This window comes from Hydractinia symbiolongicarpus, chromosome 5, assembly GCF_029227915.1.
Source record: "Hydractinia symbiolongicarpus strain clone_291-10 chromosome 5, HSymV2.1, whole genome shotgun sequence".
NCBI lineage: Eukaryota > Metazoa > Cnidaria > Hydrozoa > Anthoathecata > Hydractiniidae > Hydractinia > Hydractinia symbiolongicarpus.
Window position 1 is genome coordinate 15,117,791 of NC_079879.1, and position 27,441 is coordinate 15,145,231.

The window sequence follows — 27,441 nt, forward strand, 5'->3', positions numbered from 1 at the left end:
CCCGAGATCTCGATCGAGATCTTGTTCGTCAAGTATTCCGAGATACATAGCGATAGTTATCAGTTCGAGAACCGTTAGTTCATTGCTAATGTGCCATATTAAGTCCCGATTTTCTACTAAGACACATGTGTCTCGGTGGAAGTTACAAATCGAAGTAATAAATGTCGATGTCATGCTTGGCTATGATATACGATTTTGTAATCTTAAAGCCAATTTTTATAAACCGTGTTGGAGGGCCGTGAGTGTCCTCGTTTGTAATGCAACCATCACGCTAAAACACACATACATCGATACACCATGGGTACCCACCCACCAGCACTTCGAGGGTCGTTAGTCCACATTTGTTACTCGATCGAGTAACAAAAAACAATCTAGGTGATTATGACATATATTGTCTAATGACAAGATCTATTGGTGCTCGACATATTGGACATTTATCTTTCCTCTTCTCCAATATATACGCACACGATAAACAGCAGCAGCAATGTCCTGTTCTACCGTGAACAATGGTTGCGGTCCTTCGTTTAGAAAGACAAATTATGCATTTTTCAGATTCATCCAGGTCATCATCATCACTATTATCATTCTCAACCAGAGCGGGTATGGGTTCTGGATTTATTAATTCAATCACCCGTTCCGTAGCTATAGCTCCAGTTGTCACCAAAGGGAGAAGATCAGTCACCAATGTGAAAAGCTCATTACGCCCGAGATCCTGGTAGTCACGGTTACTCCTGAGATCTCCAGCGATATCTCTTAATTCGGTAACCGTTAATTCATGGTTAATGTGCCATTCTATATCCTGATTTCGTATTAAGACACATGTGTCTGGGTGAACGTTACAAATCGAAGTAATAAATCTCGATGTCATGCTTGGCTATGATATACGATTTTGTAATCTTTAACCCAATTTTTATAAATCGTATTGGAGGTTCGCGACCCGTACACCATGGGTACTCACCCACCGACATTTGTTACCCGCTCGAGTAACAAAAAAAATGCTCAATCACTTGGATCTCTTGTCGTTATAACGTTTTTGAGATTTTAGATATGCCTCCCTGTTGTCCGACCTCCACCTTGAACAGTATCCATACCATTCCTTCTTGGTATCCAGATCGATGGTGTAGGATGGGTCGAGATCATTCTTCTCAATCACCTCAACCAATTTGGATTTTTTCATCCCCGCAATATACTTCACCCCACGGGATTTAGCAACCTCTCGCAACTCTCCCAGTTTCATCAATTTGTAATCTGGTGTGGTATTCATGTCTGACATATAAATATAAATATAAAAAACTTTAAGCACTTTTATCGTACCACATCATAACAAAAAGAGATAAATAAAGGTGTGCATAAATAAAACATGTCAAACTCTAAACTTCAAGAGACTTACTATCAACCTCAAAATTTATGGAAAGGACAAAAGGCTGTTCAGAATTTAAGAGGATTCGGTTTCAAGCCAAAGGAGATTAAGAAGTGGCTATCAAAACAAGCATTTTGGCAAGTACATTTACCCGCTCCAAAACATGTTGAAAGACCACATTATGAAGTTACCACCCCTTATGATTTACATCAATTCGATTTATTGTACATGCCCGGTGACATACTGTATGGTAATAAATATAAGTACATTTTGTCGGGAATCGATGCTGCTTCCAGATACAAAGTAGCCCGACCTTTGAGGACTAAGAAAGCCAAAGAGGTTGCCGCTATGATTGAAGACATCTACAAGGCCGGACCATTAACTTATCCAAAAACTTTCCAATGTGATAACGGTTCAGAATTCAAAGCAGATGTGACAAAGCTGTTGGAGAAGCATAAGGTTGAAATTAAAAGGGCGACTACAAAATATAAGCATACGCACACAGCTTTTGTTGAGGCGTTGAACAAGATACTTGCGGAAAATTTATTCAAAATACAAGATGCTCAAGAACTGAATGATTCGGAAAAGGTATCATCTACATGGGTTAAGCATCTGTATAAACTGATTGATAGGCTAAACGATACAAAGACGCAGATGATTGGTATGAAACCAAAAGATGCTATTATAATGAAAGAGGTGCCTCTTGCTAAACGAGAGAATTATCCACCTGAAGTAGAATTACCTAAAGATGGCCTGTATAGATAACTACTACAACCCGGTGAAGAGCATGATGATGGGCGGAGACGGGCAACCGATAGAATATGGTCGAAAAACACATATAGATTGCGTGAGGTAATAGCGCAACCTGGTAACCGTGTAATGTACTATGTTCAAGACGGACCCGGACGGGCTTTTGTAAAAGAGGAATTGATGTTAATACCTGAAGATACAGAATTACCTCCTGATTATGTGCAAGGTTGGTGAAAAAGGGGGACGATACATAAAAAGTATCTTTACCTGTATCTGGTAAAGATTTTTCAAATAGCACACGAAATATGCTAATGGTATGCAGGCACACATTACTAACTTTGTTCCTGATTTAATGTCTTTTTTAGACTTTGGACCTCGGCCATTAGACTTTTTTCAAACTGGTTGCGCGTTTCGCTCTCCATCTTTCTGTCGGTTTTCGTAATTTTATCCAGAGCTTCGTAGTATATACCGCACAGGGTTTGAAATTCAATGTGACTAATGTCATCATTATTCAGGGCCTGCGAGAAGGAGTTTTCAAACACGGCGATGGCAGACGTCGCAACATCATATAATTTCATGACTTTGTCAAGTTTGCTCTGATATCTTTTAATCATGGCTGTGATAATGCCGGTGGAAATAGAGCCAGATAGGGCCACACCACCCAATCCGACAGAAACGGGGATTCCAATAAGGGTAGCGCCCGTTACTATTGAACCAATACCGGAGGCAATGGTTAGGGTGCCCGCGCCGGCATTTAAAAGCACTAATCGGTGTAATGCCTTGTTGTATTTCTCATACTTTGTGTTGAATTTGTTTTTTAATTTTATCAACTCCTCAAGTTGGGAATTAACTGTATTTGTGTTAAACTTGTCTTGCTCGCTCGAATACTCAGGAGCCGTGGGTAGCTTCGGATAAATCTCTGCCATTGGTTACTACAAAGAAAAAAACTTTACTCTAAATAACCTATATCTAGTTTATCCAGATCCTTGAGAGTTCTGTGATATGTATCACACAAACTTTCAAAATCGGCTCTACAGATGTACCGGCTGTTTGGTAGCGTTTTATCGAACACATCGATGGCATTTTGTACAACGTGACATGAGGCTCTGACTTTGTTAAGTTTCTCCCGATATATCTTAATATATTCGGTGGTAACCGCACATGAAGCAGAGCTTAATAGACACATACCCGAACCCCAAACTGCGCGGCCTTTTCTAATAATGATCGCTGCGGTCGCTATCGAGCTGGTAACGGCCACGGTTTCGGATATACCCTCCATAAGCGCCAATATGCATTGATATTGATATTGATATTGATATTGATCCGTTTGGTGAACATGGTCAAACCGATGAGGGTCCCGATGAAACCACACCTCTGGTACCGAAGGAACGCACACGGGTACAGATACACACACCTGATGAAGAGGAGACATCATTCGGTGGAGGCTCCTCTCAACGCGCTAGAGTTACTAGTGAGCGGGTTAAATCACTATATGAGGCGCTACTAACTAAATATCCAAACGAGGACCCTAGTGTGATACATACCGATCTGTTTGAGATTCGTGGTGGTGAACTATACTACAAGGGTGATAACAGACCACTGACACATGGTGGATCTCTAAGGTCTACCGGTACCATTGCAGATCTATTAGGCAAGAAAAGGCTGCGCAGTTTGGGGTTCGATATACCGAAAGGTAGTATTACCCCCCGACAGGCCGCTAGGCTAAACAAAATAGAAGAGAGACTACCGTCACCTGATAAAATAGAAACAGCGACCGATATAGAATTAGAAACCATGTCTGGAGATGTTGTGAACAGTGCGGAGGACCTGGTATCGCTGGTCGATGATGGTACACTGAGAGGTAAATATCCCGCGGGTGATATTCGTGGATTGGATAGTTCCGTGCAAAAAATTCGGGGGAGTCTCCAACTCACGACCGCTAAAAAGGTAGATATCGAGAACAATATACATAAGGAAGAAATGAAGTTGAAGGAGTTGGAAGATCCCTCATACACGGATGAACAGAGGGAGAAGGTGGCCGAGAGGTTGGAAAAGCTAAACGATATGTTGGAGGCTAACCAGGATGGTATCAATATCCTCAAGGGTGAACTTAACACCCAGATAAAAAGCATCAAGGAGACGATTGCTAAAGTACTTAGCAAAGATACAACATTGGGTGAAAAGATACGAACGCTATTCCGTGAGCAGGGTATCACCGTTGTCAGTGTACTAACGGCATTTGGTATGGTTATCGGCCTTCTAGTTGAAACTTTGACACCAGGGGGTGGGGGGTCATCCACCAGTAATACAAAAAATCATGAAAAAACCGAGGGTGGTGCGAGGGAATGGATAAAGAACAAGCTGAGTGCACTAGGATCTCTCCTGGGTAGATTAGCCGGTGCCGCAGCCGCATCACTACCGGGTATAATTGGATCCATCGTATCGTGGATCCTAAATAGAGCAAAGGAGGCCGTTGGTTGGTTGAGTCAAAACCTTTGGGCTTTGATAGTTGGAATCGGAGGTCTGATATACACCTACATGGTTACAAAGCGTTAGTGGAATCTGGAATATATGTTACATGTGTCATGTAACATAATACCTGTGGTATCGTACTATTTTTCGAAATACCACACGGCGCCCCCGACACCGATCATGCTTAGCGCGATAAATGCCAATTCCCGTTCATGTTGGCCATTGCCGGGTGTATAAAAGTCGCTCAATACGGGTTCGCGTGGAATATCCGTGAGGGTTGATCCTCCAAACACTTTTTTATATTCACGCATCGCATCATCCAGCTCTGTGAATTTACCCTCGGCCTTCTTCTCAAGTCTGAGCTGCTTATTGATAAAGTCCACCCTCTCTTGTCTTTTACGTTGCCATATAACCTGAGCCTTCTGCAGTTGTTCTATGGCTAGATCATGCCGCTTCCGTTCCTTATCTATCCTGTCCTTGGATAAACTTGAAAAGAGATAGCTTGATCCGGTGAAAGCCAAAGCGTTCGCGAAGCACCTCCCAACATCATTGCAATTGAAGCCATGTTTCATATACTACAGTATAATTTAGTGTTGTTATTTTAATACGATAGCTTCCGAGTCTATGACATCCGTATCCACCTCCATGTATTCCACCTTGGGTAAAATCCTCTCAACTTTCTTACGTTGACATAAAACCCAGACCAACCATTCCAGTATTCTCAACATTATATATTTATAGTTTCAGGTATAATTTTTTGCTTAACTAGATATTCTCTTGTCATTTCACTTGCGGCGACTATGGCTACAAGCTTTCCGGTATCTTCCAGGTCAAACTTCTGAATTGATGGTGGTGTCATTTTTAATACCTTTTTCCCGAGCATTGAATAGCCTACAGCGAAAACGCATACGACCGATGCTTTATAAATATCGTTGACTATACTTTTCTTATCCATGTTTTATATATATACTTCAAGATTATAATATCGCGATATTATCCCTTTATTCCATTTCAAGTTTACTTATTCTCATAGTTTTTTTATTACCTGAGTTACTTGGTGGGGTACCCTTCACCTTAATATTTTTGTCCTTATTTTTATAAACGTAATAAGCACCAATTAGTACCATAACTATCACACCACCACCACCCATTATTGTGTAGTTCACTCCACCGTGTTTAGGACCATCTGTCACAGAATCCTCAATGACAATATCCTTAGGATCCTCCAACTGTGTCTGAGGCGCTGACTGTGTCTGAGGTGCCGGCCGGGTTTGTGTCTGAGGTGCCGACTGTGCCTCCGTCTGAGCCATGAGCAATCTTTTATATTCTTCCCTATTTTTACGATTGTATTCAGCAAGCCTTTTACCAGCCTCAACCTTTTTAGGGTTCTTCGTTGTCACCTGAACTGGAGTATCCGACATCTTTAGTATCCGTATCGATATTGTTTAAATTTTTTCCTGCGATATAATGCCTACCTGTTATTAAACCTACACTGATTGGTGATAGTAGTGATCCGAACTTATAATATAGATCACATGTGAACCTTTGGAGTGCCGAGTTTAGGAATGGATCATTCTCCAGGTCATCACTCAGCGCTTTTTGATTTTTTATACCCAGGGCTGTACAGGCGCCCATGGAGTACATGTGGATTATTGACTGCCCCAAAGACTTTACCATTTGACCGGATAGTTTAGCCTCGTATATTGTGAAAAGTTTATCCACCTCATCATTCTTGAGCTTCTGGATCTCCACCTCCGTATACATCTTCCCAAGATATAACTTGCTATTTCCGGTCAGCACGCACTCGAGCAATTTCTGTCTCTTCCCATCATCCTGGTCCTCGATAAAAATTAGGTTGTCAATTGCGGTTTCAGCCATTTTCAATAGCGATAGGTATTTTTTAATACAAAAAAGACAAAAACTAACCAATACCAGCAATAGCACTACAGCTATCACCAGTAATATGAAATTTATATATTCTATCATTATAGGATAGTACTGTAGTTTTCCTATAGATTTGTTACAAGAGTCTTGTAACAAAAAACTTCCAATCTAGCAAATCACGTGGGTTCTTGGATGTTCCATCCTCATGACTAAATGTGTATATTTGCCATCTTTTAACCTTTCCTTAACCTTCTGGATCTCCGATGATTCAATGACATCATTCTCTTCGTGGATAGTTGCGAGATCATGTCTGTCCTTTGGATACCACACATATAACATTTTTGCCTGCCTTCGTAAGTTCTTCGGTATCGCGGTGTATGATTGTGTGAGTAACCACATTGTGTGGTTTCGATGACGACCGCTGATAGCCAGCTCCAGCAGTGGTTGCCTCTTTTTGTCCAGTTTCTCATCCGCGATAATGTCATCGATCAGGAATAATGTTTTGTATCCCGCGAATAAATCCGTCATCTTTTGGATCCATTCATACAACATACCTCTGGGCTCAATTAGAATCACATATCTGTCGTTCCAAAACCATTTTCGACACATATATGTCTTATTCCATCTTAATGTTGGACATATAATCACAATGAAATCGAAGTGATCAAAGTATTCACTCTCTAGTAGCGTTACTACGCGTTTGGATTTTCCGCAGCCGGTTGGACCGACGAATAGTGCCGTGTGGGGATCTTTCATGTAGTCCATCTTAATATAGTACATCCATAATTTCACCGTTTTGAATATTTAATTGAGCATCCATGATTAGATATATGTAAGCGTTTAAGGATCCTGCGGTTTCGGCGGTCTTTTCAACTTGCAGTGTGATACCCTCGCTCGCATTTTCAATCCGTCGACCGGTCCCGTGCAGTGAGTTTTCATCTATGGTTCTGAAATCCAGCCATAGAGCATATTTCGTGGTTAGGTAGTCCGCGACCTTCACATCGTGTAATTGTAAATGTTTTTGTATTTCACCAGCATTGCCATCCCTTTGTTTACCCTCCGCAAAATACTTACAAATTTCACCATAATGTTCAAACGGTTGCTTACCCTCAACTATGGCGGATACCTTTTTGATCTTAGGATTGTAGAACCTACCCGTATCTCGTTTGTAAGCTTTCTCTTCCTCAAACAGAACCAATATACCCTTCAGGGACTTGCATGGTGTATTGAATGACCAATTCCACGTTGTGTCTGACTTATCCACCCTAATTTGTCTATGTCTCAAGAATCTGTCGTAAAGTACGGCCATGTTTTCGTATTCATTTGAAATGAATCTGGCAAGTGTCGGTTGTGTCACAATCTCATATTCCAGAGATATGTTGGAGATTTTGTATTTAGCATCCGGCGCCGGTGCCGTGGCGGAACCCGAAGGTTTAGTAGGTGTTGATAGTACTACCCTGTCGTAATTGTTGAATGTGATCTCATAACATAACCTATTACCTAGTCCCGCTTGATAATACGGGATCGTGCTATCCAACATTTCAAAATCTAGTGGTATGGTGAACTTATTTTTATACGCATCATAGATTGCTTTGTCCGCTACCTCCGATGTATCTTTATCAGCAGCTCCAACTCTCAGTTTCATGCAATTTTCCGTGCAACCATCATCGGATATGATACCCTGTCTGATTGAGTTCCCCTTCTCATGCTTTGTCAGCCATAAATCTCTGTAGCATCCGAAAATATCAAAGTCATCAATGCTCAGAATCTCAGTACCCTCGAACTTGATAGCTAGCTTTTTAACAATTGCCCTCCCGATGTTAGAGACCAATGTTCTCTTCGTGTCGGCTTTTGATTCGAGATCAATGTCGAAACTTAGTTTCGAAGTACCCGGAACAATGACATCATCGTTACCTAAATTAGGGAACCTAATCAGGAGTAACTGGTTCTGATCAATCTCACTTGGGTTGTGAGTGACAATTACTTTTTGATGCGTTCCTTTTACGCCATGTGCGGTTCTAAGTGAACGTTCTGGGTTTAACTTTTTCCCGTATTCCATGCTATTCCATATTACTTTTATTTTATTTTACTTTAATTCGGTTAATGTATCATCCGTCCACCGTATCTCTTATGTGTAGGGTAACTGCTGTCTTCATACCACCCAATAGCACCTTACCATACTGACCAGTGACTCTTATGGTAAGTGATTGAAGTAAACCTTTCTTTAGTTTCTTATATTGCGGATTTTTCGGTTCAATATATGTAAAATCACCACCATACTCGGATATATGATATGTCATCAGGTTGTTGCTATATTCACCATCTTTAAGATTTAATGAATTATCCAATTCATTAAGATTAAAATGTAGTTCCGTTATACCCCCTAGATTGAATATTTTACCCAACTTAGAGTTTCTAGCTAGTGGTGTTGATTTTACATCACCTCTCACGATTGAATTCAACTCCCTCCCCGTGTAGTGCTGACCCTGTGGTAACCTAACCGTGGTAACTCCATCAGCCAAGGGTATATTTATTGGAGCCGTAGCTACATATGTGACATTATCCGAAAACGTCTCCACGATCGCAACCTCCTTTGTACCATGTGAGTTGTCTATCGGTTGATACAAATAGATTTTCTTCTCGCTATTTACGTCCTTTATTGTGATATACATTATTATATTAGAGATTGTGAATATATTTAAATCAAAGAATGGATGACATTTTCAGATATAACCCGAATGCGACATATAAACCAAATGGAGGTCTGGATCTTCAAATATTGAGCGCTAGGGATCTGTACAAACAGGCTATAATTGTGTCCGAAAGTGGTTCTTTCCCCGCTTCCTTTCCTAATATTTTTACCAATTATGAACTTGCTCAGAACGCGCAACGTATGAGAATTTGGAATGAGCAACCTTTTAGACTATGGCAAACCCAGCTAAATTTTGCCACTTGGTGCGCTTCAAGTGCCTGTGGGGTAAGTTCCGAACACCTGAAGGATGGTAGATCTATGGTCAGGTCGATATATCGTTTTCATGTGTATTATCACATTAGACGAATCATTAAGCGCCTGCAGACACCTCTACCCTTTGAGAATAGTTTTAATCAATATGATAATCCCTATTCAAATGAGGAATTTCTAAAAATCTGTGGTGAGTATGATGTTGATTCCAACCCCATGAAATACAGAGGTCAGTACTTTTTCAGTTCATATCAAAAAAGACGTAAAGACTATCCAACTCCCGGGTTGAGTTATTTCACTAACGACTCCATGACGCGGTGGATTGTGGAAAAATTCGATGGATTTACAAAAACGGGCCTTGTGAAGATCTCTAGCAGTGTTAGAGCCTATGCCTATCTAGTTCTTAGTTCTCAGGCCTCGGCACGCTCCTCCATCCTTGGTAATGATTCAAGTGCTCTGACCGCCCAAAGAGTTTTTATGAATAACCTTGAAGCAAGGAGGTTTAAAAAGAAGGAGAGAGAACTCTTTTATTTCTATTGAAATCATCCGTGTCTCATGTTTACTTTTCTCTATTGTTCTTACATCGAATTCTGTCAATCAAAATTTGAAATCTCGCGCTTAAATTAATAAATTAGCCGTTGTCTTTTGTTACTATTTGCATAAATTATGAGCCCGCGGCTATTTTTCTCTCAGCGGTAAATGCTTGTTAGTTGATAAATTTGTCGTTTTTACATATCATAAACAAGCAAGAAGCGAAATGGCAGGCGAAGACGTTAAAAATATAATAGAATTGGATGATGACTTTTTTGTGACGGAAGAAATGTTGTCAGATTTTACTGTTTACGAAAGTTGTGAGGTGGAAGTATCGTTTGTGGAAGATCTGTTGGAAGAAGAAAATGAAGTAGATGCTGGATATTTGGGTATTCCTCAAATAGTATTCGTTGATGAAGAAGATGTGGACATGGTGGTTGATAACAACAGTACCAAAAATGTGAAGTTTGTGTGCAGCAAGTGCAAAAAACAGTATTTTAAAGAAGCTTACTACAAGAAACATACTCTGATATGTAAAAAGCCAACAGGTAATGCTTCAGTTTAATAAAGTCATGTTTTCTTTAAAACACCATTAGCTAGCTAGCTATAATGTTTTGTTTTTTGACTCTGCATGTAGATTTCATAGAAAAGCTATTGTATTATCATCATTTGATATGCTTTTTGTTGTTGTTGTCTTGTTTTGTTATCACAACTGTGTTCTGATGTCAACTCTGTATTCCAATAATAGATCCAGAAACAACAACAGTGGCAAGAAAAACTCTTGATGACTCAAAAAATAAATCAACTACAACAATTTCCACAAAACAAGTTAAATCAAAATCGAATCGTAAGTATTCATTCATGAACTCTGAGAACATAAGGAATTTTTTTTTGCTATATATAGAGCAAAATATTGTGAACTGGTGGTATAAACCTTTTTTTTTGCACCCTTTTAGAATCTTTATCCATCACCGATCATGAGCTGCAGCAAGAAAAAATGAATTTTGTTCGTGATGCTATGGTTAAAATTTCAAAAGACCCAATCAATAACATTGTTGTGAAAGGATTCAAAACACCTGGAAATCGTGTCAAAGAATTAGCCAACTCAATTTTGAATGCTGGGAGTGATGTTTTGGACATTATTTCTGAAAATGTAGTGTGTCGCATATTTAAAGAATTGCAAAAATCTAACCTACTGACTGGTTCAGGAAAAGAATCTCTTTGGAGAAAAGTGCATGAACTTGCACAAGACGATAAATTCAGACAACATTGGAAACATGTATTACCTAAAGGATACTGCATTGACAGTCAAGAATTCTCTATGTTGTTGCAGAAATTTGTTATGGAGTTAATAAAAATACTAGTAGCTCATGAAAACAAAAATCGACATGTCGAAAAAAGTCTTGACTTGAAACTCACAACTGAGGAACAAACTGTTCTGTATTATGTTTCAGGATACATAATTTTCTCGCTACGTAAAAAATACCAAAGATTAGCAGATTCGAAAAACAAAGTTGTTGCTGTGGCTGCATTGCAGTTTCTGAACTCATTGAAAGTTTCAGGTGATGATAAACTGCAGGTATATAGTTTTCTGGATTATACAAGATCTTGGGTGGACCAAGTCAGCAGAGGATACCTGATAAAAGTCAATGATGACATGTTTATTTTTTGCAGAAGAATTGAAAACGTTATTAGAAAAGTTTTAAATTTGAACATGTTGAAAAAATATAAAGGAGAAGATATACGGGAACTTTTCGAAAATGAACTTATGAAGGACTCTTTAATTGATCAAGCCTGGGTCATACTTTCACGGTATCTTGGAAATGAGAAGTTATCGAAAATTCTCAAAGCTCAGATCATTAAAAAATGGTGTGACATCAGAGCAAAAGCATATGTCACTGCATATATACAAGTAGTTCGACGCAAACTTGCTTCTCTAGCATCGGAGAAAAAAGAGAAGTTGACTGTAGTCTTATCTAAAAAAGGTGAACCAGCAATGAGAAAAAAACTTAACTAATTGTCATAACATTTTTACCTATAACTTGTTTTAATTTCTATATATCTTTTCCATGTATATAACTGTGTTTCTTAGTAAAATAATCATACCCTTATTATGTTTGTACTATTTTAAGGGTTTTTTTCGGATTGAGTAAGGATTCAATCTCGCTGAAGCTGTTTATTTTAAATCTAAATTTTTGCCAAGATTTGTGAACTTCACTCTCATTTCTTTTTTTTGTGCTACTTCTTTGTTCAGTTATGCACATTGGCAAGCGTTAAACTGAATAATGCTGCGAGATCAAAACTCTGCGCGCTTTGCTAGAAATTTAATAGATCATAAAAACGCGGAGAAATGGTCGATGGATAGGCTAATCAAGATGGTATGAAACAACATGCTTTTTATCAGCTGGAGGGACCCTGAAAAATAAGTTGCGCGTGCATAATTACCGACGCAAATATTCTTACGCGAGAATCGCTACTTAAAGCTGACCGCAACCTCGGACCTAGGATTGCCGCATCGGATGCTCTATGCCTGACTGTGGCCTGATGAAATCAACTCACTTTTTGATTATTCCATTTGATTAAATTTTTTGCAAACAAGTTTTATATCTCACACGGGTATCGAACTCTCTTTGCAAACAAGTTTTACATCTCACACGGGTATCGGGTATGTACACTCCTTCGCATGAATTCTTGTTGGGAATATAATGAAACTTGTCCCCAGGGTTGTTCTACATATCGCGAAGTGAGTATGTAAAAAAGCAAAACAAAACTGTAATATTTATTCACGTATGGCGGATCCATTCGAAATGAAGATAAAAGAAATTCCGTAATAGTTGTAATTTCCCGATGACATAAATAAAAATTACATAGCAATAATAAAGTAGCAATCCTAAATTTTTTTAATCTCAATTATTTTCTAAGATTTGATGTTTTCAAAAAAATGTTTCAAATCAAAGTCAAAATCGTACTCCACTAAAAATATTTGCAAAAGATGTGACTCAAAAGACAAGGCACTAATAACAAAACAACTTCTATGTTGAAAAAGCGTAATGGTAAAAATGTCTGACATACTCAGAAAAAATATAAATAAAATAGTCAAACAATCATGTTTCCAAAAGTATCAATATATAAATAACTATCTCTTTCTTTTCTGTGGAAGTTTCCTCATATCATTTACGTCTAGGTGAATCTGATTTTGATTACCACGTCGAGTGTTTCCACGTAGATCTCTGATCAACTCAGATTTCATAACAAGCAAAGAAAGTTCTTGTTGGCCAAATTGATAAAGTGTTGGGTTGTCACATGTACCACCACTTCGTCTTTGACGAGCGAAATGTTCCTCCAATGGATCTTGTGAGAATTTCTCGCTCAAAATCATCTTGACATTTGGACTCTGGAGAAGTAATTTGGTCAGTTCCACGAATGATTTCACTATGGACAAAGATAAAAAAAATATACATTTATAGAACAACACCGTTTGTCCATGAAACATTGCCTGGAACCACAATTGCAGAAAAATGTAGATTTTTTACCTGTTATTTTCCAACCATTTATCGTCTGTTTGCTCAATAACAATTTATTTTTTTCATCTTGGGATAAATTAGGTGTGTCATTGGCTTGTTCTTCCCACCTTCCCAGGTAATGTTCGAGGAATTCTTTCTCTAAAAACTGAATTTTACATGTTGATGTGAAAAAAATGAAAAATGAAAATGGAAATATTTGCACACCCTTTTACATGGAGATCAAGTTCTTTAGGACTGGTTTACAAATATGCAAAATGAACTTGAGCTTTTTGAGGGAAAAATGTTGTGTTTCTGAATTCCGTTACAAAATAATTGAATGTATTTCGAATGATACTACTAACCTCAAAACGCCAATCGTTAACATCTCTATATGCTGCAAGAGCTATTTTTCCGCCACGATCTTGATTAATTGAAGATACATTCAAGCAATCAAAAACTTGGTCAAACATACGCACAAACTTTATTGTACTTTTCGTATAATGCAGCCCCTGAACCTCAAGTGCATCAGCAGTTGTTTTACTCAAAACCTAAATGCAAAATCATAATTTACATGAGCAATGATAAACACATTATCAGAAGTATATCATTATTTGCAACTCCCACAAAATAATCAAACTGTGAATCCACTATCACTCAGAAAACACTAATACAAACAAGCAGACAAATAAATAATAAAAAAAGAAAAGAAAAATATCTCACTTGGGTAGCCAACTTAACTTGCATCCTCAACCTTGGAGTTAACTTTATGTGATCCTCTTTTAGTTTATAAAGTTTCCTTAATCCAGGTGCTGCTCCATGTAAATTCAGATCCCATTCATAAACATTGACAAGATGGTTCCAGCTGATATCCATGTGATCGAGCTAATAAATAGAAAATTGATATATGTATACAGATATACTTTAAAATTGAAACAAACAAACAAAAAACACTTACAAAAAGATTGCGTGTATTATTGTTTCCATGAGAGTTCTCGAAACAGTTTCTCGTTGTTTTAATGAGATGAGGGACATCGGATATAAAAAAGATCTTTCTGTCCAATGATAATAAGTTGTTGGTCCAATATGTGTTACCAATATCAGGTGTCACCATAATTTTGTAAAACTTCCTATTGGGAGAAGCACCATCTGAAATAAATGCTCGAACATAAAAACCAATTGCCTCCAATACATATGTCGCCTCCCATACACATGGATAGAGCTGATCAGAGGTAAATCCCAATGATGCGAAATATCCAAAAGGATACACCAGAGATGAAACAATTCCTCGAACCATAAACACTATCACATAGGAAGCAAAGTGACGATCATTCTCTGATGATCCCTCAGCACGTTTTTGAAATTCAACTAACTCATCGTTAATATCCCCCATATCAGTGAAACCAACCAATTGTCCAGTTGACTGTCTGAACACCAAGTCAGCTTTTATTTTCATCTCATCATAAATAAGCGAAACGTTTTTTTGGTGATCATCCAGAGTTGCAATTTTACTATCCACTATTAATCTTTCAATGACATCTGGATTGAATCCACACATTGGATCAGTGAAGTTTATGTATTTTTTAAGTGTGTCAATATGTGGGAGTTTTAAAAAATTCAAATTCGGATTTCGCAAATGTTTATATGCTGCTGGTGAATGGTGGTATAAACTGAGGCACCACCTAATAATTAGTGGGTGCCATCTCATGCCATTAGGTGAACTTTTGGAAGCCATTTCTTTTTGTTGCTCCCATAACAACCACTGGGGACTGCCTTCGGGTATTTCAGGACATGTTTCCTCATTGCAAACAATATTTTTTATAAATTCGTGTTGCTCATCATCAACATGGATGCATTCTTTCTCAGTAATTTTTCTTACCCAAGATGATAATTGGGCAACTTTCTTTATTGCTCTCTGTTTTTCTCCCTGAGTATTGCGATATCTTTCCTCTAGTTCTTCTCTGGAAAGATATCGAATGTTTGTATGTGAGGAATCCAGCACAGAATCATCACTTTTCCGTCTACTTCTAACTTTTTTAACTGTTGGTTTAAAAGAATTGCACATACTACATACAGATGAAGGTTTTTCAGCTAAAAAATGACAGTTGGTATGGCGTATTGTTTTAAAATTGTCTTCATCAAATCTGACCATTTTATCGTCTTCAACAAAAGCTACTGGAAATGTTCCACTCTGATTCATGAATGGCTGTTCGAAATTACATCTCGACTTGATTACATCTTCATAACCTTGTAACCCCGTGCAAACACTGACTGACTTCCAGAATGACGAGAAAGTTGAAATATCATCATTTTTCAAAACACATGGCAGAGTTTTTGTTAGTTGTATTGTTTCTTTCTCCATAGGTTTCCCATATATGGAGAAATCCCAACCATTGCTGTTGTCTATACGTATTGTAAGCAAATGGTTTAATTCTTTTTCATTTTGACAAAGGGTATAGACACGTTTATAGTTATCCGATTTATCACATATACTAAAACCAACTTTCTTCATACTCACATCTAATTCCAGTATTTTTAAGCTGTCTTTTCTGTTTACAGCATAATTCATGCACACACAATTTTCATCCACATGAGGGTAAAATGATGCAGCAGTACCAATTATTTTTTTTGACGTTTTCATCTCATCTAATTTTCTTCTACATCCATTACAAGTAAATTTAGGAAATACACAAGGATCTTCTTGTTCACAATTTATTCCATATATAGATTGAAACACTTCACTGTAAATATCACAAGATTTAAAATTAACGTAATGTTTACTTTTCACAATTTTCTTCCCACACAATCTACATAGCTTTTGAATATACTCTGAATGTGAAGCAGACATGTTGACACAGCAAAATTCAAATATGAATACTTTATTTTTCAAAAAAACTTCATAAAAAACCCACAAAGGTGTCAAGGGAATTAAAAAAAAATGTGAACCACTTGCCAGCTGGTTATGTAACACCTAATAAAAAAACAATTATAAACTCAATTCAATATATATTCAAAACATACAGCTGGTGTGAGAGAAAGAAAGAATATACATAAACAGAAAATCTACTCCCACTAGGGAAAAAAGAAAAAAAGTTGCTTAAAACTTTTACCTAAATATACATAATTAGAACTAATAATTATTTTCTTTTGTTCCATGACAATGGAAAACATCACCGAGTGCTGCGACGTGCTGCGACACCCTACCGAGAATTCGTCTACTTCGAGAGTAAAAAAAACAATTTTATAAATAACCCCTCCTGACGAGACCTGCACAAAAACGTTAATCAACCCTTTAACTAACATTTTCCCAGGAGGGGACATACGAAATAGTTTATAAGTTGTAAAACTTTACGATCTCCCAAGGCAGCTTTTCGCACTTTGAAGGCACTTTACTCCTTCCGCGTCCTTATGGAAGTGGAAAAACAAACTTCACCCTCATTGAATCTTGTAGTTTAACTAAACTACATGTTTTCCTGCTCTTCCGCATTGCTGTAAGTGTGATTTTTAAGATTTATCTTTTCTCGTTAAAACACTCGTTTCAGAGTCGGTAGGTAAATATTGAGCCAAATCAGAGACACGGATCAGTTCAAAGGGGCGCCGAAACAATAAAAAATTGAATAGAAAATTTAAAGGGACGCCGCGAGTTCTCTCTCCTTCTTTTTAAACCTCCTTGCTTGAAGACATTGTTAACCGTAGGGTTGATATTCAGGAGGACATTAAACGTTATCAGGATACGTTAAACTACGCTTCAAGTAAGGTTGATTATTCGGTTGGACAAGGTATTTATATGATACCCAGTGACATGAATCTCAGAATTAAGACGGGTGTGGTGGGTTACAACAACAAGATTTTGATATCTGGTGAAGATCTGACTATTGGGATTAATCTAAAGGTTAATTTTATTGAAAAAACAGCTGAATCACATAAAAAGATTCCTGATAGGACATCCAGTCCTATTCCTATTCCTGGGACCTCCGGTCCTTATAAACACATTACTGATAAACATATTACTGATAAACACATTACTGATAAACATATTACTGATAAACACATTACTGCACCTTACCACAAAAATACTCCTCCTACACACGAAGATGAGAAGATCGCTCTTGTGATTGTTATGACAACAGGTTATTTCATATGGTATTTGTTTAGATAAAGAATGACGTCAATTAAATGTCAATCAAACCAGAATAACAATAGAGAAACAATGCATTCCTTACATACCAAATATCCTTAGCAACGGCTACTTTCGTTTTGACTTTTTCTTATGTAAACAACTTTCTGGTATGTAAAATCCTATTGTTATAAGCGTTTGATTGACAGATGGTTTTACAAGATAACAAAAACTGCTTGCGTGTTGTTATTTATTTATGTTTTATTATCATTGATGGTATTACCACACTGGCAAGAGGACATTATAATTCATAGGGCACGACAGGTGAGGGTGGGGAGGGACCCATGGGACGGGGAGGGGGCCCGGGGGACACGACAGGGGAGGGGGGTTTTGGACGGATATTATAGAGCATGCCCGCTTATTTAACGTAAAGTGGTAAAGTGCTAAGGGGTGGTATGGACCTTTTTACGTTGATTTAACGGGTATGCACGCTTATTTGACATGATTGCACTAACATCCGCCTTTTCCTATCTCTACTTCGGTATGATGATTGGTAGGATACAGACGATAAGTTGGTTGCGATAAGTCAAAACAGGTGGTAATTGTGGTATGATGATTGGTAGGGTACAGACAATATGTTGATAGCGATAAGTCGAAAGGGTATGGTAATTGTGGTGTGATGATTGGTAGGGTACAGACGATATGTTGATAGCGATAAGTCGAAAAGGTATGGTAATTGTGGTATGATGATTGGTAGGGTATAGATAAAATAGATATGCAACTGGATATCAAATGTATCCATAGTTATCGTAACAATCACAGACATTTGTTAGGCTGTTTTATGACCCTCCACCTCCACCTCCACCTACAACAACACCATTAATAATCAGCATAATGCTGTAATGTTAAAGCACCTTGTTTAGGTTGCATTTGGTCCGGTATGTTAATAATTAGCATAATGCTGTAATGTTAAAGCACCTTGTTTGGGTTGCATTTGGTCCGGTATGTTAATAATTAGCATAATGCTGTAATGTTAAAGCACCTTGTTTGGGTTGCATTTGGTCCGGTATGTTAATAATTAGCATAATGCTGTAATGTTAAAGCACTTTGTTTATGTTTTGAATTTGGACCTGTATGTTAATACACATTTTCTTTTTATAAGCAATTTTTTTATAAGTTACTGAACTTATGAGAAAAGAAAATTACAAAACTTCTTTGTTGCACACTTCACTTTATTTTCAAGAAATTTCTTTTTTACCAAAAATATGACTTCTTTTCTTTTCTCCCTGTTTACATATATATTTAAAAAGATTAGTTAAATAAAATTAAGCAACCATTAAGAAATTTCAGTACTAGATATTGGCTAAAAAATAACTGAAGATCTGACCAAACCCCTAAGTTGTTTATAAAAAAAAATTATGCAATCAGCTCAATGCTGTAATGCACCTTGTTCAGGTTGCATGTGCACCTTGTTCAGGTTGCAATTGGCCTACAGCGCCATTAATAATCAGCACAAAGCTGTAATGTTAATGCACCTTGTTCAGGTTGCAATTGGCCTAAAACGCCATTAATAATCAGCACAAAGCTGTAATGTTAATGCACCTTGTTCAGGCTGCAATTGGCCTACAACGCCATTAATAATCAGCACAAAGCTGTAATGTTAATGCACCTTGTTCAGGTTGCAATTGGCTTACAACGCCATTAATAATCAGCACAAAGCCGTAATGTTAATGCACTTTGTTCAGGTTGCATTCGGGCATGCGCCTCCTCCTTCGCACACTCCATATGTTTTATGCGATATGAGTCGAAATGGTATGGTAATTGTGGTATGATAATCGGTAGGGTACAGACGACGAAACGGTATGGTATAATTGTGGTATGATGATCGGTAGGGTACAGACAATATGTTATTTGCGACAAGTCGAAACGGTATGGTAATTGTTGTATGATGATCGGTAGGGTAGAAACGATATGTTATAATTGCGATAAGTCAAAATGGTATGGTATTGTGGTATGATGATAGATGGGGTACGGATGAAATAATAGATATGCAACTGGATATCAAATGTCTCTATGGTTAATGTAACAATCACAGACCTTTGTAAGGCTGTGTTATGACCCTTCCCCTCCACCTCCAACAACACTATTAATAATCAGTATAAAGCTGTAATGTCAATGCACCTTGTTCAGGTTGCATTTGCACCTTTCTCATAATTAGAATGGTTTTTAGTGGCCAAGATTGTGATTGTCTGCAAAATAGGTGAATTCAGATTGTAATTATCATTATGAATGAGATAGGCATATTATACATGTGCAATTTACAGATGGTGAAGGACAAACTGTATCTTCAATACCATCATCACAAAACTGGTCAAGTTCTTTCAACAAGTTAATATACTTTTCCATAGTGATATTGTATTTTTTGACAGTTTTATTCTATAATGCCTTCAGGCGTTTCTCTTCCTCTTGTCTGGCTTTCATACGGGGATGTGTATTAATGTACAAGAGTCGTTCTTGAGTAATTGGTTCGACAAGTGCCCAATTTCTTTCTTTTTCGCATCTGGAGAATGCAGTGTAAGCTGTACCAAGGTTATTTTTTTCCATCTGAATTGATTGTTGTAACTTGATACGCATGTGGGTGGCAGTTTTACCATCTCCAATTGACATACCCTGACTTTTGGCAATAGTTATTGCATATCCTGGCATTAACGGCAGGCCATTTCTGCTGCAACAATCAGACTCACATCGACCTTCAACAGCAGTAATTGGTATCCATTTCGGATGTTCTTGAATCCATGACGAGCCTTTATAATTTGGGAAATCGACTACAACAGCTATTGGAAATTCAGGTGGTGACATATTTGGTGAATAAAGGATTTCAATTACTTTTCCCATGCACCATTATTTAGGCCAAGGCCTGTAAGACCCTTTTGGTTCTTGGTAAGGATTACAGTTGCACCAACTGCCATTAAAGATCTTAGTGGTATTTGACCCAGTTGCTTATCAGTTAAAGAGTGATGTTTACCACGTCCTCTTGATGGAATAACAGCAACTGGCACACCAAGGTTAGCTAATTTATTATGGTTTTCTTCATTAACTTCATTCCATGTTTCCATTAATGTAAGGACGCGACCATGCAAAAAGTTACATTTTTCGGCATGGGGCAAAGCATTTTCATAACGACTATTTATATCTTGCCAGTCTTGTTGAGTAATCGATCCATTGCGTATTCTAAGTAGCCGCTGTAGAAGGGCCAACTGATCGGGTCTTTGGCGCATTGTTTCTGTAAGAACAATAACATCGTGAAATGAGCGATAGATTGCATAACCAGCAAAGTTGATTGTGGAATCATCATGTTTCGGCGGCTGATGTAAATCCAAAGCACGAATTGGTCCAAGTTGACCAAGGTCCCCAAAGAAATTGACAGTTGGTACACCTCTATAATAATTATCAAAGTCTCCTGTTGCCTCACATAATCTTTGGCTGCACCAAGCCACTAGAAGCTTCGACTGCATGCTACGTTCATCAATATTAAGTTGAATCAATTTCAGTTCATTGTTTTCATGCATGCCTGTATATTTTCTTAGCTTTCTTAGAGCTACATCACCCAACGGATAGTCAGAAAGCTGGACAGAATTTAAATTCTTATCTTTTTTAAGTTTGTGTGGTGGTGGAGTCATTGAGTGTATAGTGCGACCATTAGGTATGAGGACTGATGCTGCCCCAGTTGGGGCCAAGTTCATAACAGCAGAATTTCGCTTAAAAATACGACGAACGATTCTAGTAAGCGCGGTAATGATGAATGTTTTCCCGACACCAGCTGTTCCTTGTATTAATAAACGTATTGGCTGGGTACCTGTTGGCAAAGTTCCTTTTGCGACTTGTAATAAATGCTGAAGATTTATACCAATGACTGTTCTTTATAATTCATTAGCATTTAAGATGTTTATTTGGGGTAAAGTACAATCTTCAGCATGCTTCAATTCATTTTTTTCTGCTTCTTCAGATATAGATTGTAACCATATGTCAGCATTAATTGGCCATTGACTACCAAAACTTTAAATTGCATAATTATTCCAATCAAATGTAGGCCCACCATCAGGAAGAACCTGTTGTACATTCGGCTCATTGATATCAGCAACATGGTGCCTAGCAATATCTCTCATTATTGCTCTACCTATGTTCATTTGTGCAATGGCAGAATTTTGGGAACATTGGGAACTTGCATCTGTATATTGTGATGATTGATCCGAACACTGAGTATTGGTTTCAATATTGATTGCACGGGTGTGACTTTGTGTTCTCTCGCTTTTTTTATCGAATGATTGTTTAGCCTCTTTCAATGAATCAATTAATATTGATGGGCATTCTTCAGTTTGAACAAGGGAAGCCAAAGCAGCAGCAAATGACTCATGTTGTCCTTTCAAATCTTCGGTATTGTGCCACGTTCCAACAGAAAATATAATGAGCATAGCTTTTGCATAGTCCTCAGTAACAGGCCAGAAAGGTTTTGTAGATATTCCTGTAAAAACTGGGACGTGATCTACTTTGCAGGTACAATTACACTTTTTGCTCCAGTTCCATAATGATATTTCTGGCTCAGTTTCTCTCCGCTTATCACTTAAGTATTTGTCTAATGCGCTACTTTTTGTAACAGTTCCATCTTCACCAGACGTATCCAAGGCTCGGAAACCACTTTATTATTATTATTATTATTATTATTATTATTATTATTATTATTATTATTATTATTATTATTATTATTATTATTATTATTATTATTATTATTATTATTATTATTATTATTATTATTATTATTATTATTATTATTATTATTATTATTATTATTATTATTATTATTATTATTATTATTATTATTATTATTATTATTATTATTATTATTATTATTATTATTCATCTTTATACAGGTTTATCTACGTCAGTATAATATACACAAGATATATGTAAATGTTACTGCTATCAATGAGAGACCTGTGTAAAACAAAAATAACAAAATATAAAATTTTCGAAGTAAGATTTAAACGGAGAGAAATAAAAAATTCGCGGATATTGAAAAATTAAGAGAATTGACCATATATGAGAAAATTAAAAATATTGTGAAAGACTGTGCGAAAAATTTTCAAGTATATCAAGAAACACGATGTAAGAAACGACGGATGACGTCATCACACAATCCATACATTTGGCAGTGAGAGGACGTGGAAATTGTATTGTTCGTGTCGTTGGCATCAACCGTTCCTTCCTACATCGTGGATGAACCAGAAAAGTTTAAAAATCATAATTGTTTACTAGTTTTTTAAATAAATTAAAATTAGTTTCTTTCCGAATACTAACTGATACCAATGTATCGAAAATTTCTGGTACATCTAGTCAGACGACCACCACTATTAATGAAATCCGCCGCAGCACCTGGAACCTCTACTAAACCCGCAATTTTTTGAAGTAGTCGTTAAGCCAAATTTTTAACAGTGCTTCCATCATCAGTGTTTTCAATGAGATGGCGATAAACATGTACTAAATCTTCCGTTGAGGCAGCACCTTTGCAAGCATAACTAGCAATGTATTTTTGTAGAGCGAGAAGGTTCTGATCGATAATGGGTTGACTATCACAATTTGCTAGCCAACTAAGTAGGCGTGTTTTTACATGCATCATCAAGCGAGGATGATCCCGTGGTCCCTCATATCTAGGATGTTCCCCTTCTGTTATGACAGCATTAAAAGGATGAATCTCTTTACCACTTATTTTTTTGGTTTGTGGATCAAGATCGCCAAAATGAAAGCGACAGTACTTCTGTGGAGCAGTATCTTTTTTATTCTTACGGCGATAACGCAAACAATTGGAATTACAATTATGGAGGCCAATCCTGTTCACAAGATAGATATGTTGCTCTTTTATACCACCTTCATGACTAGTAACATCCGAAAATTCTTGTGCCAATGGGTTATGGTCCGGTGGAGCTTGAGTCCCCTCTGGTCTGGCCCATTGATCTTTGTTTGGAACCCAAGTTTAATTCCAGAAGTATCTATAATTTCATTTCCACCAGCAGGATGCAGTGAAGTAAACATTGGTGAAAAAATGTCATTACTGTCTTCATTTGTTGTTTGTAACAAATTTTGAAGTTCTTGCGCTGCAGGTTTTAATGCTTGTGAGTCTGCAACATCATCAGACAAGCTTTCCATTATAGTTTTGACTTTCCGGGCATGTTTAGATGACGATATTATTGCGTGTCCATGTATCTCACCTCGACTTTTAGCAAATTCATATCGCAACCAATAGTCATCATATTGAAATACTTCCTTACTAACTGTGGCGAAGTAATTTATAGTCCTTGCATCAAAATACTGTGTCACAATATGAAGATTTTGTAGAATCCTTTCCCGCTTGAATTTATTATCACTTTCCATTTGCTGGCGTACAGCATCTTCTTTTACATTGTTTATCAACGCATAATACTTAATAAGTAGTTCATGCAATGGTTTCCAATGAAATTCGGCACAACTGTTGGTATCAAAATATGCTGGTAAATCGCCAAATTCATTTCGTCTAAAAAACAGCATGGCATCCAATTTTTTTTTTTGGTCTCTCCAGTATGGATCGGTATTTACCAGGTTTTTTCCAATACTAATAATTTTACGTGGAACTGAATCATCATCATTTTGTAAATTATCTCGAAGTTCAGCGATTGTGAGATGAGCATCATTTAATTGTTGGGAAACAAGAAAGCTACCCTGCTGCAATGCTTGCATTCGCAAACGCATATTTAATAAGAAAAATTTCAAGTACGGATGACGTGCTACACGATTATCAGAACAATAATATATATGTTCGATGTATTCCTCAAAGTTAATTTTATTTAACCTTGGAACAGTTAAGTCACAATTTCCATTATAAAAAACAGTTGGGTATGCCATAGTAAAAAACCCAGGAGTTTTTAATTCCCGAATAGGCCGTTCTCGTGTATATTCTAAATTTGCATTCGCAACTGTGCCATGTTGAAGAGCTTGATTAACTGCATCTTCAGAACCCAAGAGCTTCTCCAGTACTATTCGTAACTCTTTGTCAGCATCTTTAGGTTCAACCGGGCAAACTAAACCAGAACGGGTTATACTCTCGTCATCGTCAGGTAAGTTTTGTTGAAATTGATTTTCAGCAGGACCCTTATCTCCTTCTGGTATGATATTTGGCAATTCCACAACTGGCAAATCAGGTAATTCAGAACGCATCTCTAGTAAATTTTGAATGCGGTCATACTTTATTGAGACATCCTTATAGTATTCATTCGGCAGGAACTGGAAGTAGCATCCTTTTAAAGGTTTGTCAATGTGATCAAAGCCATTGTATTGATGTTTATTTTTAGTATCTGGACCTTCAACACCCCCTTCTGGGTATCCAAAACACAGTCCCCGTAATGCGTTTTCAACTTTACCCCTTTGCACAGTATACTGTTGAACTGAATTTTGAATTCCTTTCTTTTTAATAACCACTATTCCAACTTCTGACGGTAATGATGGCAGTTCAGTAGCAATTTGCATTCTTTGAGGAAAACTGATGCAATGACCTTTTGATGCAAGCATGCCATACCGCAGGAGGTGTATATTCATAATGACAGTAATACGACGAATTAATGCTACTTCTAGTATGGTCAAATTTTGGAGATATGGTGGTACTGGTAAAAAATGCATATCATTATGACGAATGTTATCGTGTAACGGACCCAAGTCGTCATTATCAGCTGACAGTATACCTGAAAATCTAGCAGGTGTCTTAACATTCTTTTTAAAACGACTAAGACTCTCCCTGTGACACCTATCACACCTACCATCGCTGAATATTTTCCAAGGCTTAACAGCAATTGGTTTTGTTTCATTTTTTGCAGTAGGTCTTATTGGAGGTGTTGCGTGAAATACTGGTCGAGTTTCAAGACAAGTTTTACAGGTTGATAAACTATGTAATTTCTCACCTTCTTCAAACTGTATTACAGCAGCCACTACATCGGAATTTTGATGAATGGTTGCAGTTTCACTTCCAAAAATGTTGTCTTGATCACTGGACTGGTTGCCTGTGACAACTGTCGACATTGACTGTATGGTTGATGTTTTTGGTATGGACTGTTGTGTGGTTGGCAAATTTTTTGGTATTGACTGTTGTGAGGTTGGCAAATTTTCTGGTATCGTCTGTGCAATGATGAACTTGTTGGCATTAACTGAGTTGTTGATATGGAGTGTGTAGTTGGTAAATTTGTTGACAAAATATTATTCTGATTGTGTGTAGTGATTGGCAGTGTAACAGGCGGGTTTTTTAAAATTGAATTTTTCTGTTTACCCACAGCTGTTTTACAAACGGCTTTTTTGCATCTATAAGTTATTCACTTGCGCCTATTTTTTGTTTCGGTAATTGTTTCATTGACTTCAGGTTCTTCATATTTAAAGGTACTGTCCGATTAAAAATCAACTAAAATTTTGACAAAAAATTCTTATTTGGAACTAATTTCTATAAAATAATTAAATAATTATTTGTTTTCTTTCCTTACACCAACTGAACAATATCTCATTCTTGTTTACAAAAAAGCATGCGGTCTCTCGCTTCGATTGTTTATATGGATGGCGGATGATAGGCACTAAAGCGAGGCTGAAATAATATGTCGCGTGTGACGTATTTACCTGGAGCGCGCCGAACTGCCCAAAATAGATAAAACGTGGGCCAGGGCTGATATTTTATTATATGTTTAAAAATTATGGTAATTTTACCCCCTGAATTGTGAAAAACCGCTTTTTATGAATTATTCATATGGAATTAAAAAATCGAAGGCGAGAGATGTGTCTAGACCTTAAGGTAAACACACACTGTGCTAATTCTGTACGAACCTAAGTAAGAAGCTTTCGCTAATAAAACTTGAAGTTCAATATGACTTTAGCCTTAGGGTTGCATAGTTGTTTCAGCTACTCTAAAGACAACCAATCAATAATTAAAAATTAGTTTCCTCTTCACTAGATGTCCCGCCACAGAGAGATTAGACTCAGATCGCACATTCAGTAAGGTTGAGAGGCAGAATAATGTCGTGGTGCGCTGTTGTGAATTCCACTAACAACAGTCGAAAAAAACAGGATAAAATTTTTTTTTCGCTGCTCAAGGATCCAAAAAAAAATCTTCCGTATAAGGAAAAACCAAAAGTCAGAGAAATATCTGAACGGAGGAAAGAAAAGGATGTTAAGGAGGTGAGTAGGGGCTGGTAACTAGGTGGTCGTTCGAAACTCTCTGTCATGGAGTGCCACCAAAGATGGTCACAGCGTACTCTTCAATAAAACCACCGCTCGGAATTCTTCGTGTTCCGTAATACATTTTTTATCTGAAAAATATTACAATATTACTCAATCACACTGGCATCTAAGAATTACTCATGAAGGATTAGAAACTTTTATACCATGTAATTGAAAATATTTAATAGAGTCCAGTCTTTTTCAGGAGAGGCGTGCGATCGCACGCGCACGCCCTGGCACACGCCTAAATCGTTTCAGGCGTGTGATTAATCGCACGCCTGAAAAATAAATATTGAGTTTTCAAAATCAACCTATAAAATCCATTTTGTAGCGTGCGATGTAGCGTGCGATGGCAGCCCTCGAAATAATTTTTGGACAGTCGTCAGACAAAACGTCCGATAGATTTCCGTATTGGTCGGACACTTTTAGATCTCAGAAATTATTGAATAGTCCTGGTCCTTTTAATCCACGAGCAAGCCTATTCATAGCCAACCTGACCATCCTAGCTAATTCACCGACTCCTGACTTAGTTAAAAGAACTACGTAGACATAAATCTCTTTTGCCTGGCCCCTTCGTCGTTGGTAA

The 27,441-nt window shown here is 37.4% G+C and overlaps 3 protein-coding genes across 3 annotated transcripts; 1 reads left to right on the forward strand and 2 right to left on the reverse strand.

The window, feature by feature from the left end:
• Window positions 1-379: 379 nt before the first annotated feature.
• On the reverse strand, window positions 380-968 carry LOC130645987 (E3 ubiquitin-protein ligase Mdm2-like). Its single transcript, XM_057452118.1, has 2 exons — window positions 963-968; window positions 380-874 (listed from the first exon to the last, which is right to left on the reverse strand). The coding sequence occupies exons 1-2, from the start codon at window positions 966-968 to the stop codon at window positions 380-382; spliced, it is 501 nt and encodes a 166-aa protein (XP_057308101.1).
• An 8,975-nt stretch (window positions 969-9,943) lies between these two features.
• LOC130644958 (uncharacterized) lies at window positions 9,944-12,070 on the forward strand. Its single transcript, XM_057450761.1, has 3 exons — window positions 9,944-10,507; window positions 10,708-10,806; window positions 10,916-12,070. The coding sequence occupies exons 1-3, from the start codon at window positions 10,186-10,188 to the stop codon at window positions 11,974-11,976; spliced, it is 1,482 nt and encodes a 493-aa protein (XP_057306744.1). The 5' UTR covers window positions 9,944-10,185; the 3' UTR covers window positions 11,977-12,070.
• LOC130644957 (uncharacterized) lies at window positions 11,595-17,604 on the reverse strand. Its single transcript, XM_057450760.1, has 5 exons — window positions 14,418-17,604; window positions 14,183-14,344; window positions 13,825-14,010; window positions 13,493-13,628; window positions 11,595-13,391 (listed from the first exon to the last, which is right to left on the reverse strand). The coding sequence occupies exons 1-5, from the start codon at window positions 16,305-16,307 to the stop codon at window positions 13,096-13,098; spliced, it is 2,670 nt and encodes an 889-aa protein (XP_057306743.1). The 5' UTR covers window positions 16,308-17,604; the 3' UTR covers window positions 11,595-13,095.
• Between the last annotated feature and the right edge of the window lie 9,837 nt (window positions 17,605-27,441).